The sequence below is a fragment of the Thermobia domestica genome, chromosome 14 (assembly GCF_964235325.1).
Source record: "Thermobia domestica chromosome 14, izTheDome1.hap1.1, whole genome shotgun sequence".
Taxonomy (NCBI): Eukaryota; Metazoa; Arthropoda; class Insecta; order Zygentoma; family Lepismatidae; genus Thermobia; species Thermobia domestica.
Window position 1 is genome coordinate 201,359,229 of NC_137467.1, and position 13,593 is coordinate 201,372,821.

The window sequence follows — 13,593 nt, forward strand, 5'->3', positions numbered from 1 at the left end:
TAGAACAAATTTTGAAAAATAATAATATTAATAATAATAATAATAATAATAATAATAATAATAATAATAATAATAATAATAATAATAATAATAATAATAACAGAACCGGTTTTTGTGTCCACCACTAGTTTCTACCTCACCAGCGTCCTTTAGTGGAGCCAGTGTTGCCAGCTTAGGAGATTTTTTCTTCAATGTATGCAGAAAGGTTAGAAGACTCACAGCAGTGATCATCTTCAATTTCACTAATTACAGTAGACCCTAACTTTTTGGGGCAGGATCAGACCTTACAAGGGTAGGTGCACAATTTACTAAATAAATATCCCAATGTTTTTAGTGATAAGATAGGGTGTATAAAGGGATGTGAACATCAATTATTGTTAAAAGATGAGGCGTCTGTTCCTAAAATACCTTATCCTCTCTCATATGTAGAGGGAAAACAAATGGATGACATTCTTTCTCAAGGAATAATTTGCCCTAGTATTGACCAGTGCGTCTTTCCTTGGTTTCTTGTTAATAATAATTCAGGGAGTAAAATAGTTATAGTCAACTATGAAGCTTTAAATTCTCGTTTGTGTTTAAATGCTCAGTGTACTCCTCGTATGGAAGATCTGTTATCTAGTCTATCACAAAGTGTTATTTATAGCCATTTAAATGTGCACGCAGCATATCATCATTTGAAACTTAGTGAAAACTTGTATTTTTAACATAACGCCGTTTGTTCGTATATAAATACATTCCTTTTCGTATAGCTTTAGGCTCATATATTTTGTCGAGTGTTAACAGAATTACTTTACCCTTTGAAAGAACAGCGAGTTGATTGATTTGTTGATTATATAGTAGTAGTAAGGATATCGAAAGTTAATTGAGTCGATTTTGCAGAAATTTAATGAAGGTGGCATAACACTATTGGTGAACAGAATTGCATTGTTTCAAAGAAAAATTTCGTGTTTAGGTTTTATTATAGAGAACGGAAATACGTACACTCATGTCCAAAACTATTGTCGCATGTCTATAAATATGTGATTGTAGGAATATAATTTGATAACGAATTCGCCCGGTATTTCTAATGCTAGTATGTGTATAATCGGCAAAGACATGTATGTGGCAAATTTCATGTTAAAAGAGCAGTAAATAACAACAATATAACGATAATAAAACTTTCTTGTCCATTTAGCATAATTTTGTTTTACTCATTCCAATTTTCGTATTTACAATTCTTTTCCTATGAAATTTACCACAAATATACATTTCCCGATTATACGCATAGTATCAGTATTAAAGGTACCATGCAAAATCATTATCAAATTATATTCTTACAAGAAGACAATATGCGACAATCATTTTGGACATGAGTGTACATGAATCTTTCGAGACTTGAAGTTGTCGAAAACTTACCTGCCCACAAGAACTGGAAAAGTTTGATAAATTTAGCCAGTTTCTTCAGTTTCACAGTACTATCGACCTTAATAATAACCAACCTTCATATAGTTCAGGAGCGTAGGCAAACTGAAAGTTGAAACAAGTGACCGAGTAACAATGACTTCACCTGACTTCTTATTTTGATGCGAATTATGGTCAGCCAGCTCAAATTTAATCTCCCAATATGATATTATATCGCACGAGATATTCAGTAGACGATGGGGTTCTACCAACACGTTAAGAGTCTTCATCCCGGCGAAATTAAAATACAGCTAATTTTACAGTAATTATGCGATATCTTCAAATAGATAAAAGATAATTGAAATATGGAACAAGAGCACCCTAGACAATATTATTTTGCGTGAGGTACCGTTATCACAAGTCACCTAGCGGCTTTCCGTTTTCAGCTGTTTAGAAACGCGAAAATAAATGCCGAAATTCAAAATGGCTCGAAATCGAAAGCGGATAAGTGAGTCGTGATAACGGTTTCTTATGTTCAATAATATTGTCTGGGGCGCTCTTGTTTCACATTTCGATTATCTTTTATCTATTTGAAGATATCACATAATTACTGTAAAATTAGCGGTATTTTAGTTTCGCCGGGATGAAGACTCTTAACTGGTCTAATGTTAGTCATTTTAAGTAGTTTCGCTGTTTGCTTCTCGTCGACCGTTTCCACCATTAAAATGCCATTCCGTGATTTCCTTATGTCCTTAACCTGTCCGGCGTTATAGCTAATTACTTTATTAATGAGGAAAGGGGACAAACCCTTAATACCGCTCGTACCATATGCTTCAGCATTGACACTAACAGCATCTTTATCGTTAATTACAGGATATCAGACAACATGCATGACGATACTTGTCGTTTTATCTCTATCTGAAGCTTGAGAATATCTCTCAGTTTCGCTTCATTTGGGCTTCTTCCGAGAGGGTGAGCCCGGATTCAATTTTAAAGATTTTTTTAGTAGCCATGTAAAGTTAGTTTATAAAAGAAGGAACATGCATGAACACCGCAACTTCATAATGGGGAGCTTTCGAAAACTAACTCTACTCCCCTGACTGTGAGTATCCCATAAGCACGCCCTCACCGTAGGATCAGCGTGGGTCCGACGAGCTCAATGGGAATGATGGGGGAAGAAAACTATTCCCGTCGACACAAATGCATGGTTGCACAAAAAGAACAATTGGAACTAAAAAAAAAAAAAATCTAACTAAAAGAAACAACCTGTCGAACAAGACACTTCCAAGACAAACAGAAAAAAAAACCTCCACTATCCCCAAAAGAAGAAAATGTGGATTTTTTCTTTTCCTGTTTTTATTATTTTTTACTTTCTTATGTTTTAATAGTTTTTTTTTTGTATTTTTATATTTTTAAAGAGTTGGACACCGGCTACACAAACACTACGCACACACAGGCACGTAGCCAAGGGGAGGTCCGGACCCCCCCCCCCTTCGAGACCAGAAATGAAAAAAAATTAAGAAACGATAAAACAAAATGAAATGACAAAAAGAAGGATCAGCGTTAAAAATTAAAAAGAAAACTACAGGAAGCTTTTGCTTACTCTTTCTTATGAGGAGATTTGTCTTACTTGCAATATGGTGGCGAGGTAAGCGAGGTATTCTGGAAGAGTCAGGGAATTTGAAATTTCAAGAAAAGTTATGGAATTCTCAGAATTCCTGCTACTAGTCAGGGAGATTTCAAGCTTTCGAAAGCATAAGTGCCGTTGTGTAACAGCGTGGACATTTTTAATCATAACTTTTCATCATCGCATCCTTGCAGTATCAAACATGTTATTTCAAGGACAATTTTCTGTTGCTCCTTTAACCTGTCATTTGGAACCGACAGTAGTTGACGGAATAATAAAAACAAAAAAATATATTGAAAGAAAGTTCTGTTAGCATTTGATTCAACAGAGAAAGGAACGCATATATTGTGAAACTAGTTGAATATACACATGCTTCGCACAGGGGCTGTATTTGGAAGTCAACGCCTGTGGGAGTATCACCATTGATCTCAGCGACCGCGAAAACTATGGATTTGATACTAATATCGGTCATTTTGGGCTATTTTTATTACATGTCTCGGTATCCAACCCTCGCTGACTTCCGGCCCGCATACTTGCAAGTCATCACTAATGGAAGTGTCACCATTGATTTCAGTGACCGCGAAAACTATGGATTTGACACTAATATCGGTCATTTTGGATTACTTTTATATGTCTTGGTATCTCACCCCCCTCCGGTGACACCCGGCCCGGAGCCGAATAGTGTGGATTTGGAAGTTAATGCGACTGGAGTTTCACCATTGATTTCAGCGACCGCAAAAATATGAATTCGACACTAATAGCTCAAGTGGTAGAGCGTTGGTTTAGCATTCGAGAGGTCGTGGCTTCGAATCCCGCTGCCTACCATCCTGACTGAGGTTTTCCAGGGTTTCCCTCAATCCTACCAGGCAAATGCCGGGATGGCACATACTAAACAAGCCCTGGCCGATACCTTCCCAAATCCTTTCCATTGTTAATGTTGTTGGATATCCAATGTAAAATGGACTCTGAGCTGTATCTGGTGATTGTTAAATAAATAAATAAATATCGGTCATTTCTACTACTTTTACATGTTCCGGTAAACGCCCCTATGAGACCCCCCTGGTTCGAATTTCGACAAAAACCTTTAACTCTGGTCTAGAGCCTGGACCAAGGTATTTGTGACTAAAATTTGGGATCTCTCGGTCAATTTGTCTGATTCCCAAGCCGGTTACGGTAAATGCTTCCCTGAGACCCCTGTTTCGAAATTTGAAAAAAACGCTTCGTCTTGATCTGGGGCCTGGGCCAAGGTACCCCTGACCAAAATTTGGTAACTCTCGGTCCACTCGTCTGGTCCCCAGGCGGCACACAGACAGACAGACAGACAAACACACAAACAAACTCTTTATTTTATTTATATTAGAAGATAGTTTACAAGACAGTATTAAGTATGTAATTTTTATAATAATTGAGGTCATAACGAAAGAAAAATTGTTATATTTGAATAAACAGGAGGACGTAAATATTGCAAAATCTTTTTCAATACTTTTTTTATTATTATTTTGCTCGAAATTTCTTCATAGTTTGTTATTAAAATACTTGCCAACATATCCTCATTTTATTGTCCTAACAAACCAATATATGTTGATAGTAAAGTAGTTTAGATTGATCGAGCTCCTGGGCCTTCAGAATTTCATGTCACTTCCCCCCCCCCCGTTACGAAATCCTGGCTAAACGAACCAATGTATGTTCCAGTAGAATAGTTTAGAGTGATCGAGCCCCTTTTGTGATGACCACAGTATTTCATGCCACGGACCCCCCCCCTCCACGAAATCCTGGCTACGTGCCTGGCACACACAACAACAGGACGGGATGGGTACACGTCCACCCCAAATGGGAAAAACGTACACAGACCAGCCACTTCCTAAGACTCCCACTGACCATTCAGGGCACCATTCCTGCTCCTGCACTTAAGACTCCATCCATTCCTGCTGGGTGCGCATGTGTTTCACCAATTAACTACTGAGGCAGCCAAACTATCTTTGATTCGATGTCATAACATGTAGAAAATCTTATTGCAACTAATAGAATGTTAACAAGAGGCTGACTTTTGACGTTAATACTGTATTAGTCTTAAAATTTAATAATACAGTGAAACCTCTACTAACGGACACCTCTATAAAGCGAACACCTCCCGTAACGGACATATTTTGTAATCCCCAAACACTGTAATAGGATAAAACATATTGGCAAACCTCTCTAAAGCGGACACTCTCTAGTACGGACACGGACAGTCTTTTCTGTCCTTTATAGGTATTATTTACCTCCGTATTACGGACACTTGCTCTATAAATAAGTTGAAAAGTATTGTAAAAATACATTTTTAGTAATTCATACATGTGTCACCAAGAAAGCATTCTGACATTTTGTCTCCTCAACTGTCTACTCAGCAATCCAGACGAAGAGTCTCTGTTTAACAACACTCTCATGTCCTTTGCTTGCATTCCACTCCCACCCAAGCTGTTTTAGACACAAAAGTGATTGACAGTTGCCCGTCTTTTGGAATAACACGTTATTCTACTGTCCTGCTGGAATCTCTAACCAAGCAGAAGACAAGTTCGGTAGTTTTTGCCCGCGGGTACGCATATTGTCACAAAAAAGACACTACTGGACTGCAATTAACTCACAAATTAAAGCGACATACTGAAAACGTAAGTGTAAAGTGCAGAGAACTATAACATCTTATTTCCATCTTGTGTCTCGAACATAGAGTATGGACAGCAGAGGACAACACAGGTACGGTAAAATTTTGGTAATATTCCTGAATACATGATTCATCCAAAAGTATTGTTACTAATTGCATATTACCTTCTTTACTAATTTACGTAAGAAAATATCAAAACCTCTCTAAGGCAGACACCTCTCTATAGCGAACAATTATTGATTCCCCACGGCTGTCCGCTTTAGAGAGGTTTCACTGTATACGGATGGGACTATTATAAATGTATTTCCTTTGTTTATAGTAGTGAAGTTTCCACTAATAATAATATGTACTGTATCTTGGTAACAAAATATGAGAAAATCTTTCCGAAGATTTCTAGTGATAACACTACAATTCTTATTACTCGCATACGAAGGAACACCTTGCGACAGAAAATTGATGAACTTGAAATGAAGTGTGACTATAACGAAAATCAGAGCAAGAGAAACAATCTTATCTTCCGAAATGTGCAGGTCAAAAGTGAAGGCTTGCGACCATCATGGAAAGACTGTGAGGCGGCTGTGAAAGATATTATAGAAAAAAAGTTGGGGATTAACATAGAACATGATGACATAGAACGTGCACATCTCTTAGGTAGGGGGCGTAACCAGTCGGATATAGTTGTGAAATTTCTGCGGTACAAAAAGAAAGCAGAAATTTTGGAAGCGAAACCCAAGTTGCAGGGATCCCGTGTGTATATTCATGAGCAGTTTTCAGAAAAAGTGCTTGCTGAAAGACGATTATTGTCTGAAAAACTACAAGAGGCAAGGAAGGAAGGAAGATACGCAGTGTTAGTGTTTAATAAACTGAAGATTGAAGGGGACATCTATCGTGCTGACACAAGTAACACAGTGTTTAAAATTTTCCGTGAAAGTCGTAGCAGTGATGAAAATAACAAGAGAAGTGAATTTGGTGCTAGTGCTAGTGTTTCTAATAATTCTGTGGTGTGTACCAGTAATGAAGATAAAGGCGAGAGTGTGGATAGAGAAAAAGTGCGTGTGGTTAGCAATACTGAAAACAGCTTTCAAGAGAAATCCAAAGGCGGAAAACACGGAAGGTGGATGACCCCTCGGGGACAAAAGGAAGGCAGTGTTAGGCGGGGCAGGGAAACAACAGGACCCTCGCACTAGGGGTGCAGCTCAAGCGCCAAAATAAATGGCCGGGAAAATTGCCATCAGAGACAACAGAAGCCAACATTTCCAGTAAGTAACTATTCTTTTGGTAGAACCAGTGACCCATCAAAATCAAAACATCAAAACCAAACATTTTCTTTGTGCTTTCAAAATGTCAATGGCCTACGTACTAAAGCCAGTTGTTTTCATAATGCTGTTTTATCTAACTCTTATGACTTTATTAGCTTGGTAGAAACTTCTTTAACGACAAATTATTCTGACTCAGAATTCTTTGATGATAGGTATGTGGTCTGGAGACAAGAGAGGAATATTGAACTACAAAAAAAGACTAAGGGTGGGGGAGTATTGTTTGCTGCGCTTAAAAAATATAATATTCAAAAAGTAAATAGCTGGGAAACTAACTTTGAAAGTGTAATTGTCAAACTGGTTTTGGACTCAATTACCGTGTATATTTGTACTGTTTACATAGAGCCTGATTCACCACTTCATATATATGAACAGTTTTTTGAATTTGTAGAATCAAATTGTCCTGTGGGTTGCACAATTCTTTGTATAGGGGATCTGAATCTACGACAAATAACTAGTTCAAATTTCGATTTAATGACGTCATCAGCTAAATGTAAAAGTCTTGACAATTTTATGTCCCTCTTTAATTTGATTTCAATTAATAATATTCCTAATAGCAATGGCCGAACCTTAGATCTTGTTCTCACAAATCTCTCAAAAGTAACAGTTCAAAGAGAATGCGATCCACTGGTAATAGAAGATAAACATCATCCTCCCCTTCTTATTCAGTTTACAGCATTGTATTCAACCAAACTTAAAACAGTGCCTAACACAGTAGGTTATAATTTTAGGAAAGCAGATTTTGAAAAACTTTACCGGAACCTATTAGCTGTGGATTGGCGGATGCTGCAGAATACTAAGGATGTCAATCACGCTGTCGATCTATTTTATGAAGTATTGTATCAAATATTTGATGATTGCATTCCCCGTAAAAGAGCAACTAATAAAATCTACCCTACATGGTTTATCCCGAATATTATTAACAAAATTAAACGTAAAACTTATCATCGTAAAAAAAAGTCGTCTCAGTGTAGGTAACACTAAGTACCATGAAGAGCAATTTCGTCAACTGCGTAGAGAAATTAAAGCAGAAATAACTGCTGCTTATAAAGAGTTTTTAAGCAGCACAGAAGATAAATTGAAGAATGATCCGAAATTATTATGGTCCTTCATTAAAAATAAATCGCGTCACTTGTCTTCTGATCGCATACAGTACAATGGTCACGACCTTACTGATGATGGGGACATAGCTAAAGCATTCGGGCAACATTTTAGTTCAGTCTATGGCTCCTCAAGAGCGGACTATGACGTATCGAGCATGTCTCTAAATGATCGTTCCAGTGCTCTTCTTGATATATTTTCACTACCTCTCATATCTGAAAAAGAAATAAAAGAAGCAGTAAGGAAGTTGAAATCGAAAAGAGCAAGTGGCCCAGATATGATCCCAACGTACATTGTGAAAGGCTGTTCAGATATATTCTTACAACCTCTGAATATTATATTTAATTTATCTATAAAAACATGTACCTTTCCTGAGAAATGGAAGGAGTCAGTTGTGTGTCCAATACCCAAAACAAACTCAGCTAGCAACATCGAACAGTTCCGACCAATTTCTATCTTATCTGCGTTTGCCAAGGAGTATGAATATATACTGCATAAGCGAATAATGGATCATGTTAAACCTGCATTATCTGTCAGTCAGCATGGATTTCTGAAGGGCAGATCTACTGTATCAAATCTAGCACTAATAGCAGACTACATTTCGAAGGAACTTGACAAGCAAGGACAAGTAGATGTCATATATACTGATTTTTCTAAAGCATTTGACGTCATTGACCATGACATTCTCTTAAACAAACTGGCATCCTTTAACTTCTCGAAATCAACTCTGCAATATTTTGCTTCCTACCTTCAAAATCGTAAACAAACTGTATTGTATCGTAATCATAAATCTCAAATCTTTAATGCAACATCTGGAGTCCCTCAAGGCTCGAATCTGGGACCTCTACTTTTCATTTTGGCGGTAAATGATCTTCCTGAGTGCTTTCAGTTTTCTAAAAATCTACTCTTTGCTGATGACCTTAAAATATTCAACAGAATTGAAACAATTCAGGACTGTTTAGAACTTCAGAGTGACTTACAAAATCTTGAAATTTGGTGTAAAAACAATAAATTTAGGTTAAATGTTCGTAAATGCAGTTATTTAACATTCACTAGAAAAGAAAAATATATTCAATATAATTATTCAATATTAGGGGAAAAACTGAAAAAGCTTGATTTTATAAGGGATTTGGGAGTTATTTTTGACTCAAAATTAACCTTTATTCAACATATTGAAACTATTTGCAAAGAAGCCTACAAAAATCTTGGATATATTTATCGAGTCAGTAAAGATTTTCAAAATGATCAAACTTTAATTGTGCTGTATTATGCATACGTCAGGTCAAAATTAGAATATTGTAGTAATATATGGAACCCCAATATACAGAAATACTCATTCTTGATTGAGCGTACTCAAAATAAGTTTCTAAGGCTTCTTACCCTTAAGAAAACAAAATTCTATCCAAAATTTGAAAGCTACATTAACCTTGTTGAAAATTTTAATTTTGAAACATTAGAACTCAGGAGAAGAAATATTGATTTATTGTTTTTACACAAACTCTTTCATGGCAAAATAGACTGTCCTGATCTTAACGAAAAAATATGTATCCAAGTACCATCTATTAAATTGCGCACTGCTTCGAAAAATACATTTTTTTGTATAACAGCGAAAACAAACGTTTTAAGCAGATCTCCTATATGGAGAGTTAGTGCAACCTACAACACGTTAGTTAAAGAAAATTTCAACCTGGATGTACTGGCAATGGATGTAAGTAGTTTTAAGAAGTCTATTAATTTTGTGGGGGGCGCGGTGGCTCAGTGGTAGAGCGTTCACCTCTGGTGCTTGGGGTCCCGGGTTCGATCCCAGCCTCCGCCAAGTGAACTTTGTGGTGGACAAACACCGTGCTCGTGGGTTTTCTCGGGGTTCTCCCGTTTCCTCCCACTTTCTTCATTCCACCATTTCACTCATCTCTCATCATCACCGTCTCCTTTAGCCTAACCGGCATAACCGTGGGACGTAAAACTTAAAGATTTCATTTCATTTTCTATTAATTTTGTAAGACAAATGTAATTATGACCAATAGCTTTATTAACCTATATAATCTGTATAGCGATATACTATGTAACACTGTAATTAGGCCTGTGCCTGTTGTGTTATATGTCAATAAATCAAATCAAAACCTTGAAATTAGTTTTTCTTAAATTGATTTGTAATGTATTGTGTCTTTGACGTTCGATTAACAACCTTCAGTCTGTACAAACTGATGTGTGTGAGGTAGTAAGTGAAAATGAAGCTTATCACAAACTAAATAAGTCAAATATCCTCTCGTAATATAAACGTTCATGTCATAAAAATGTTATACCCCAGAACCTGTCGCGTCTCCATGGCAACCACCGCACATTGCCAAACTTTCACTCACGCCTCTCACCCTCAACGAGAACGCAGACGCTTCTCCCCTTGCGCGAGAAGCACATGGCAACATCGCACTCCTCAGTCGTCCTCGCGAGCTGAGCTGTCAGAAATCATCGTTCGCCGGCCAGGGTATAATAGACATTATATTCGTGCATTTATCAGAATTTTCTTCTGTGAATTACATTTTAAAACAAAATTTATAAGCTTCATGAACATTACTTACAAGGAAAGCTAACTTAACGCCTTATCGAATTACTACTTACATACGTAACAGTTGACAAAGCGAATTTCGCCAGGGTCATTACGAATATTTGAAAATTATTATTAATTTCACTGAACTGTTTAAATATATATTAAAGAATGATAGCCAGAACCAGAACAAATACTACTTACAACAACTAGAAAAATGTATAATGATACATAATTAATCAAACGCCCATCTACTGTATGTTTTCATTTTAATTTTCAAACACAGAGTACAATGAGAAGTTTGATCAAACAACGGTTTCTACCAGTTAACTTCTGAGAGAACATCCAGTTACAAAGACAACTTGGTACACATCATAAACATATATGTAACTTATAAGAGACAGAATACTACAAAACACGTGTTATAAAATACTGCTCTTATAACGCAGTTTATCAAACAAAGGAATTTTTTGTTACAAGATTTTTTTAATATAGTTAACTCAAATGCCTGGCTCTTACGTATACTTCGTACTAAGCATCATCAGAGATTTTAATTATGTTTTCTTAATAAGAAAATATTAATTGATATATTTTACAAGTTATTACAGATATGTCATTTACCATGAACCTTTGTTTCTGACGATCACAATTTCTTAATATTATAATAAACACATGATTTTTTCTGTTAAAAATATTTCTTGAACTTTCTACTTGATGAGAAAATTTTAAGACATGAACGAAATGCATCTATAAAAAAGGAAAATCCTTAAGTAGCTAGCAGCGTTACACAATAGCAGAATTTTCGTAAGTGTTCAAGCGTTGCATTTTCAACACAATATGCCTGTTTGCCATATTTATCAATCCTGCTTATATCTTCTACCTTAACCTTGAAAATCCGATCCTTGGTATTACGTCTCAATGACGCTTCATATATTCCGTTTCCTGGAATACTTTCAATTTTTATTTGGTATATTTCTTCTGTGACTTCAGTACGATCCGACATATCAGGAATCAAACCATCATTATCTACACTTTTCTTGAACTGTAATAAACCTAATGTAGGTAGCATTTTCCCGCCCCAAACAACTTTTTTAAGTTTTTGAGGAAAACACAAATCTCGATAATCTTCCGTATATCTGTTTATAAACTCAACTAAAGCTCTGGCAGCCATTTGAACGTTTTCATCGTGAGGATTGACTTCATCCCACATTAAACATGCACACCAATGTGGTTCTATGTAGGCATCAGCACAAGTGCGTTCAAGAGGAATCTCCTTAAACAAACTTATTGATCTGTTCCTAACATCACCCTTACCAGCTCCTTTGAAATGTAAGACATTTTTCAGAGTAGGATTGATATCAAATGGAGTTGATAATCGATGTGCATTTATCCTGAAGTTAGCAGAAGCATCAGGGTACCTTCTATCGAACCACGGAGGAAAACCAAATATAAACACAGGTAGGCGTTCTTCTTGCTTTCCTTGGAGAGTATCACGAATCGCCGTAAATCTGTGTCCATGATCGCTCATAACAATTAGAAGAGTGTTATTCAAGTGGCCAAAATTTTCAAGCCACTTAATTAAATCCAAGAGATCTTTGTCTGCTGCTCCAATGTCATTGTAACTATGATGAGAGAGTTCAGAATGAAAATTAAATGAAAACTTTGGTTTGTCATGGTAAACGCTAAAGAAGTTTCTAACGTAATTCATCATCACCTTATGCCTAGGTATAGATCCCATGCAAAATGACTTTTGTGCTGGAAATTCAGGACTAGCTGCAAGGTAGTATGTCCTCATATAATGATCCGTCGGTGGTTCATCAAAACCTTTCAGACGATAAGTAAACGTTCCTATAGAAGGACAATCTTCAGCATAAGCTGTAACGTAACCATTTTTCCTGAATTCTTTCCACAGAAATGGATATACGTCAACGTAACTAGCTTTCTTTCCCATTCGTTTCCTAGTTTCGGGAAGCTCCACCTCAGTTTTACCTGTAAGAATTGGAATTAAAGCTTGCGGTGTTCCATCTCCAACAATGTTATATCCTTCAAGTATTACAGCGTTTAAGTGATCTTTCATGTAATTATATGAAAGTGGAAGCTTCCTAATAAACATATTCCGTGAAAGGGAGTCGAAACCCCAAATCAAAACATTCAGCTGTAGACTATCATCAGGAACTTTCTTCCATCCAATCCTCTCTAACACTTCTGGGTCGTGTCGGATACCTGCCATGATACTCTTCCATTTGGCACCATTACTTTTACATGACACTCGAACAAAATCACTCTTATGTAAAGTATAGTCTGTGTGAGTAACAGTTTTTGGTCCATTCTTTGTAAAGTTGTCTGATATTCGCAATATATCTGTGAAAGAACATTTTATATCACCATGCATAATTTTAGCTGAATCTAATATTCTTGCAGTTCCTCCTACAATCTCCACCCAGTCAGGTTTATTTCCACAGTCGAATGGCGGAACTTCTTTAATAAATTTCATTATATCAGTATTGTTTATGTCTAACTTTGGGTGTTTACATGCTTGTTCATTAAATATAAAGTTTGAACGCTGCAATGTATTCACAGGAGCGGAAATTTCCTTGAACATGACAATTCTACTTAAATCTTCCATATTATGTCCAAACAATGACCGTTGTAGTTGCACAATTCCATAAGCGAAGCACAGTGCCAGTACATAACAAGTAGTTCTTCGACTATGGAAGAAACGTATCATTTTCAATTTCACCTGTCTAAATCTTGTCTTTCGGATCTGCATATTAAAATCAGTTTAATTCTCTGGTTTCACTACAAAACTCCTATGTTTACTCTGTTTCTTTGTCAGCAGCACTGTTTCAGGTAGTAGTGAATAAGTAGAGTCCTGAAATAATTAATGCCAATATAACACAAGAGATATACAATTTGGGCTTTATGCAGAGTCGTTCTGATGCGTGATTAGTGCCATACTAATGAGTTCGAATAACATGTTTCCTGC

At 36.5% G+C, this 13,593-nt stretch overlaps 1 protein-coding gene across 3 annotated transcripts in view; it reads right to left on the reverse strand.

Moving 5' to 3' along the window:
- LOC145670532 (NADH-ubiquinone oxidoreductase subunit 8-like) overlaps window positions 1–13,593 on the reverse strand; it is a 131,052-nt gene that overhangs the window by 36,466 nt on the left and 80,993 nt on the right. The window contains exon 2 of one of the 3 annotated variants that reach the window (XM_081739313.1): window positions 10,870–13,479. The exons of the other annotated variants lie outside the window; for them this stretch is intronic. Within the exon in view, the coding sequence (XP_081595439.1) occupies window positions 11,374–13,377 (2,004 nt within the window). The 5' untranslated portion in view covers window positions 13,378–13,479 and the 3' untranslated portion in view covers window positions 10,870–11,373. Of the gene's footprint in view, window positions 1–10,869; window positions 13,480–13,593 lie in introns of those variants that run through there. 3 annotated transcript variants of the gene reach the window in all.